Source organism: Dipodomys ordii, unplaced genomic scaffold (genome assembly GCF_000151885.1).
Source record: "Dipodomys ordii isolate 6190 unplaced genomic scaffold, Dord_2.0 Scaffold6, whole genome shotgun sequence".
Taxonomy (NCBI): domain Eukaryota; kingdom Metazoa; phylum Chordata; class Mammalia; order Rodentia; family Heteromyidae; genus Dipodomys; species Dipodomys ordii.
In genome coordinates, this window is record NW_012267222.1 from 17,929,109 (window position 1) to 17,935,728 (window position 6,620).

Here is a 6,620-nt window from a genome sequence, read left to right on the forward strand (position 1 = left end):
CACGCACACACATGCACACAGACGCACACACACACAGCCACACACACACACACACGCACACACAGCCACGCGCACACACACACACATGCACACAGACGCACACACACACAGCCACACACACACAGCCACACACACACACACACACACATGCACACACACAGCACCCCTCACTGGCTGAGAGGCCGCCTGGCTGTCTGGGTTCCCCGGGTCCTGAGATCCAGAACAGCTGTGGTTAGGTGGTGGCCTGGGAGGAAGGGGTGGGGGGCCACATCTGCTCCCCCCTCTCCTGTGGCCTGCCTTATAGACACAACTGTATTCTCCACGGAGCTCTTGTTAAAATGGGTGCCTCTCTTCCTTCTGGTAGAGTTCCAGGAAACCAAACAAGGCAAGGGACTCCGGTAAGTTTACTTTGCAAGCAAATAGCCCTTGTGGGCTCTCCCCGAGCCATCTACTTCTGAGACCCCTGTCTCCTTCTGCCCGAACCCCCTAAGGCTCCTCGTACCTCCCCAGTCACTCCAGAACTACCTCCCTACACACACACACACACACACACACACACACACACACAGTACCAGGGCCTGGGTCCCTGAGCTTTCGTGCACAACGTTAGCACTCTACCACTTGAGCCACAGCCCCACTTCTGGCTGGCTTCGAACCGTGACCCCCAGATCTCAGCCTGCTGGGTCTTGGGGATCACAGGGGTGAGCCACCAGGGCTATGCCTTTACTTTTCACATCTGAGATTTTTTTTTTCTGTCATTGGAGATCCAGCAGCCAGTCACAGAGGTGGAATGAAAATTCCTCTCTCTGTGGACAGATTCCTAGTCCCTCATTACCCAGGAATGAAATGACCAGGGAGCGATGGGAAGGTGGCGGGGGGCGTGGAGGGTTGTTCTGACTCCCCTTCTTTTCATGAGAAGCCCAGCCAAGGAGCAGCTAGACCGTGGTCTGAGGCACGTGGCGGACGGGGAGGGTGAGGACGGTGGGCAGGAGGATGCCCTGCGGGTCTGGGAAGGTCTTCAGCTCCCTGGGCACAAACCTGGGTGCGATGTGGTCAGCCAGGAAGCAGAGGGTCCCCTGGCGGCCCACGCAGTAGATGCGTTCGTCCACCACGGCGCACTGGAAGGCAGCCGGGTAGGGAGTCCGGTACGTGGCACACTCGTACCAGAGCCGGGTGCTGGCGCTGCACCGGTACACGCTGATGCCCAGGCTGCGGTTGAAGTCGAAGCGGTAGAGGAAGCCATCCACGGCCGCCATCTCGGCGGTGCGGTCCTTGCTGCCCCCCGCGGGGCCGGCCCACCAGCGCTGATCCTGGGCCGAGAAGCGGAGCAACAGGTATCGCAGGCTGCCCCCCGTGAGGAAGATCTCGTCCCCGCACGCCGTGCCCGTGTGTGCCAGGGCGAAGGTGTCGTTGGGGAGCGGCGGGGCAAAGGTCCAGCGGTCCAGGCGAGGGTCGTAGCGCTCCACCGTGTTCAGACACTCGCCCCCGATGGCATACAGGTACCCGCCCATGGCCACCAGCCTGCAGCGTGGCCGAGCCTGGTTCAGAGGGCTCGTCTCGCTCCAGATCCCCGTCAGGGGGTTGTAACAGAAGACACGGTTGGAGGGCTGGTGCCCCGGCCCTCGGCACCCCGACACCACGAACAGGTAATTGAAGAGGCTACAGATGGCGCAGCCCCGGGACACGGCCTCGGGGGGCAGCTGAGCCAGGGGGTGCCAGGCATCCGCCGCGTCCTCATAGGAGAAGAGGCGTCCGCCGCCTTCTTGGGGGCCCACGTCGGCCACCACCAGGCGCTGGCGGCCCTGGAGACGCCGCTGGAGAATGAGCTCCCGCTCCGCCCCGCTCAGCCGCCCATAGATGTGGGGGTTCCTCAGCACGTGGAGGTAGTTGTCACTCATCACCTTGAAGGCCGCCTCCTTCAGGGCCTCCAGCTTCTGTCTCTTGGCCAACTCCAGTACCTCGTAGCAATTACCCAGATCCAGGTGGATGTGTGGGGCCGAAGTAGGGCCCAGTGGGGCGTGGAAGAAGTTGGTCCCTGCCACGAGCCGCACAGGGGACTCCCCATCCCTCCCGGCTGGGCCAGGCTGAGGACCTGGATCGAGGGGGGTTGCAGCGGGGATCCCAAAGCTGCCGGGCTGCAGCTGGAGTTCTGGGTTGTCTGCAATCTGCAGGAGACTCACCTTCCGGCCGAGGCCTGGAACGGAGGAGGAAGAGGAGGTGGAGGCTCTGGGTACACCCTCACTGTGGGCAGCTTGGGCTTCAGAAGCTGCTTTGGTACCCAGGGGCCCTGGCACTGGTCCAGGGGATGGAGCCTTGGGTAGAGCCGCCGTGCTGGGGGCCGGCCTGGACACAGCCTGGGACGTAGACTGGACGTAGTAGTCATATATCTTGCCTTTCAGCGGGAGACCCTTTCCCTCTGCCTCCTGGATGAGGCTTTCTTGAACCTGGACCCGGGCCGTGGATGAGAAGGTGTAGGAGGCGTCTGTGGCTCCGTCGGGGTGATGGACGGCTAGTGCCATGTCTGAGGCAGCCTGGAGGGCCCCGGGCTCTTCCCTGCTGGCGCCAGTCACGCGGGTGAAGACCCAGGCCTGGTCCATGTCACTGCACTTGGCCGTGGGGGCCATCCAGCGGCCGGGGGGTCCCAGCTCCTCTGCCTTCGGCTGCTCCAGGCATTCACCATCCAGCCGCAGAGCAGGCTCCCCACCCCTGGTCACCGTCTGGTCAGCTGCAGAGTTTGTGGGTTCACTGCCCAAACAGGGGTGGTGGAGAGGGCTGGGCTTCTCTCCAGCAACTGTTCCGGGTTCCTGGACGCAGCAGGAGGGAGGCACCTGCTCCGAACTCGGGTGTTGCCTCTCCTCCTCCTCCTTTTCCTCCTCCTCCCCAGAGCCTCTGCTCTCGGGGTCCCGGGCTCTGGAAGTGGCTTCTGTAGCCAGAACAGGGAGGTGTCCCCGATCGTCCAGGCAGCAGTCCAGGGCAGCTCCTGCTTCTTTGCTGGCCCTCCGGCATCTCAGCCTCCGCCTCGGGGACTCTGGAGAAGACTCCTGGACAGCGGGCTGCCCTGAGCCCTCCGCTTCCTCCTCCTTGGCCTTGAACTTGGCACTCCCACCCCCCTGCGGGGCCGGGGCAGGCCTGGACTTGTACAGCCTGTAGGCCGCGGTCAGCAGGAGCAACGCAGCGGCAGTCAGCACCACCCTGCTGGCGAGCTGCATGTCCGAATGCCAGCCCTGGGCCTCGGCTCCTGAGGGGAGCATGCTGCTGGGGCTCAGGAATGTCAAGAATCTGATTAATGATTGCCCAATAGGGAGTAGCTCCGAGATCTGGCCAGCTGAGCAAAAGGGAGGCCTGGGCTGGCTTGGGCTGCCCGGCTGAGGAGTGGAGCAAAGGTGACTTTGAGCTGGGGTGAGGGAGGGCAGCTCCTTTGGGCCTTCCTAGGGGGGTGGAAAGTTCTGCCCAGGGGCTGAGCTGGAGCCAGGGGCAGTGCCAGTCCACAGCCCGGGTTGCTAGGGGTGCCCGGGGGGGCCTCCAAGGAGGAGAGGCAGGATGCTCTCAAGCCACAGTCTGATGCCAGGAAACGTATGTTTCTGTGTGGGTGCTTTGTTTTCTCTTGCAAATCCACCTGCTGTGCTGCCAGGCTGGGCAGGCCTGGGCGTGGTGGGTCCACTGGAGCCATAGCAGGTGTGGAGGAGGGACAGGTTCCATCTCCACAGAAGGGGTTGAATAGGGACACAGCCAAGGGGAGGTTGGAGCTGGGGCCCGTAGCCCCTGCCCACACCCCTGCTGCCCTTCCCCACCCAACATGCTTCAGAGAACCCAGCCAGCTTTTCACCCTGAGACCGTTTGCATCAATACCTTGTGTTAATGCCCACATAAGGGTAAGGCGCGGGGTTCATCTGATAGAGCAAGAGGCAGAGAAAAGTGGGGACCCCAGCCTACCCACTCAGGTCCCACTCCAGCCCCAGACAGCTGGTGCTATGGATCCTGGACCCAAACTACCTAGCTGTCTGCCACTGACTAGCTGTGTGACTTTAGACAAGAGATTTTGCCCCTCTGTGCACCATTTCCCAGTCTGAAAGATGGGAAGATGGCCCCTGGACCTCATCAGATGCGGTAGTTCAATATGCAAAGTGCCAAGGATGGAGCCTTTTATCCTGAGAGTACAGGGAGCATCAGCTCTCCCCCCCCTTCTCTCCAGTGGCCAGAGTGCAGGACCAGTTCTGCTCAGCCTCTGGACAGCTAAGGGTCCCCCTTAGACAGATGAGGACCCCTGAACCTCCCAACCCCTGGCCAGTACAGAGAGAGGTCAGTCCAGTGGTTCGAGGTCTCAGGGCGAAGGCAAGTCTGGATGGTCTTGTTCTCCACCTCTGAATCTTGTTTCATTGAAGACTGAAATGAGGACCAGTGCTCTGCCAAGGAGGCAGATACTGCAGGGACTTAGCTCGAGGGCTCGGGGCCTGGGAGAAGCTCCTCACTCCATACTATGACTGCTTAGGCGCCAGCCTCAGTTTACCCTTTTGAATCTGCTTCTTGAACGCTACATAGCACGCTCGGCTTTGCTGGCTCTTAGTGGGCCAGGCCCCTCCCTTGTCCTTGCTAGTGGTCTCCAACAGTCTAAATTCCTCAAAGGCTGCCTGAGCCTCCTTCCCGGAGCCTCCATTCTCTCAGACCAGCTCTTCATCCACGTGTCTCTTCTTCCAGACCCTTCCACCATCTTGATCACTGTGGACCCTGCCCACAGCATCTGTCTGTCTGTTCTCTGGGTCCCAGGAGCCCCAAGGACGGTGACTGAACAGGCCTCACTCCAACCCCTGAAGCTGGCAAGGGACCCAGTGTGTACAGGTGGGGTGGAGTCCGGCGTGGACCATGCTGCCTGGACACGGAGGGGGGCTGGGTGCGGTCAGGGGTGGGGGAGGGGCATGGCTGCCCACAGCCCCCCTTGGAGACGCAGCACGTGTGTCCTCACGCCTGAGACTTCCCGTGCCCTTCCAGTTTTCCCCACTTGCTTGCAGCTCTGAGTTTCACGGCTGGAAGGGCATGCACCCGTGTGAGTCTCTCGAAAGCGGCCTCCGCGGTTGGGCCCGCTGTGATCCGCAAGGGGGGGACCCTTTGTCCCTCTTTCTGTCCAACTTGACAAAAAAAAAAAAACGACCACGGTCACGCTGAGGGGCTGGAGGATGGGGTTTGGAACGGTGGGAAATGTGGTCTTCCACACTCGCACCCCAGATCATGCAACCCACCCAGTCTGGTGTGAGTCCCAGGAAGCCTCCATTTTGGGAGCTTCAGAGGCTTAGGGATGAGAAGTTGGTTGGCTTTTTCTGCCATTGTCTGCTCAGCCCCGGGGTGGGGGTGAACCCTGGCGCTGTGCTCCGAGTTCCCTGGAGAGGGCGCTACTGCCCCCCACACCCAGTTAACAGGGGAAGACTGGAGACCGGGGGAGCAGAGCCATCAAGGTGGCTGAGAGTGGCAGGCAGGCGGAGATTTGTAACCACCCTTCTCTGCCCTGGTCTGGGTGGGGACAGAGCCAGGATGAGGAATACAGCGGGAATGGAGAGCTCGGCAAAGCCCAGAGACGCTCCGATTGGAACTGGGAGCTGGGCGCTGGTAAACGGTGAATGTGCAGGAAGCGGCCGGCCCTGATTTGAATCCCGGCCTGGCACTTGTGTGGCCAGGCCTGGCTTCGGACAGGAGGGGCCTGTGCAAATCAGTGGGGCACAGGTAAACCTCCCCCAGACAGGCTTCCAGCCTCCCTTCTGCCTCCCAGCCCTCAGAGCTGCCCAAGGCAGGGTGGAAACACACGGGTGCCTTGTTACTGGGGCAGGAGTGTGCCGTCGAGTCAGAGGGCAAGAAAGAATTTAGCCCCAAGATAGAAGAGGTGGGGGAGAACAGGGCAGGTCTTGTGTTTTGGGAGGGGACTGGCAGAGGCTGGGTGGGCACCCTGGGGTGATTTCACTGGGCCTGTGGCTGTTTTCAAGTGTCCAGTTCCTGGACTTGGGGGGGGCAGGGGGGTGTCGGCCTAGGCGGTTGGGGCTTTCAATCGGGGTGGGTTGGTCTGTCCACCAGAGGGAGGTTCCTGGGGGAGCCATTGGCTGTGTCTGGACTCTCCTGGGGACTCCTGTGTCTAGACGCCCCTGCCCCCACCCCGAGCAGCCTGAGGGTTAGAACACAGAACATAAGCGAAGGTGAACCCAGACTGGGAGGAGCTAGACCTCTGGGGTGCGGCGGGAGGCCACATTCTCAGGGTGGCAGGAACGGGGTTTGCTGCTTCACCCCGAGGTCTAACTCCGTCTGCAGGTAAATGTCACAGGAATCCCATAAATTACATCCCGCATCCCCACCCCCGCCACCCCCCCAGTGTCTGTTTGGAGAAAGCGAAGTGAACAAATGAAGACAGCAGCGAAATTAAAAGATAATTGGAAGATGCTATCGGGTCTCTGCGGATGTGCCTGCTCTGCCACCGCCAATCAGGTCTCCCTGTGTGTCAGGGTGAACAGAGAGCTCTGCCATGGGCTGGGGGTGGGGAATGCAGGCAGGGCCGTGGCTGCGGGTGGGGAAGGCCAGTGGGGGGGGGGAGAGGGGCATGGGTGCCATGCCAACCCACAGGCCCATCCAGGAACCAGTAGCTT

At 61.4% G+C, this 6,620-nt stretch overlaps 1 protein-coding gene across 1 annotated transcript; it reads right to left on the minus strand.

Annotated features, from left to right (window-relative positions):
* Positions 1-691: 691 nt before the first annotated feature.
* Positions 692-3,251, minus strand: Klhdc7a (kelch domain containing 7A). Its single transcript, XM_013031327.1, has one exon. It carries the CDS (start codon positions 3,249-3,251, stop codon positions 936-938), a length of 2,316 nt encoding a protein of 771 aa, XP_012886781.1. The 3' UTR covers positions 692-935.
* Positions 3,252-6,620: the final 3,369 nt, after the last annotated feature.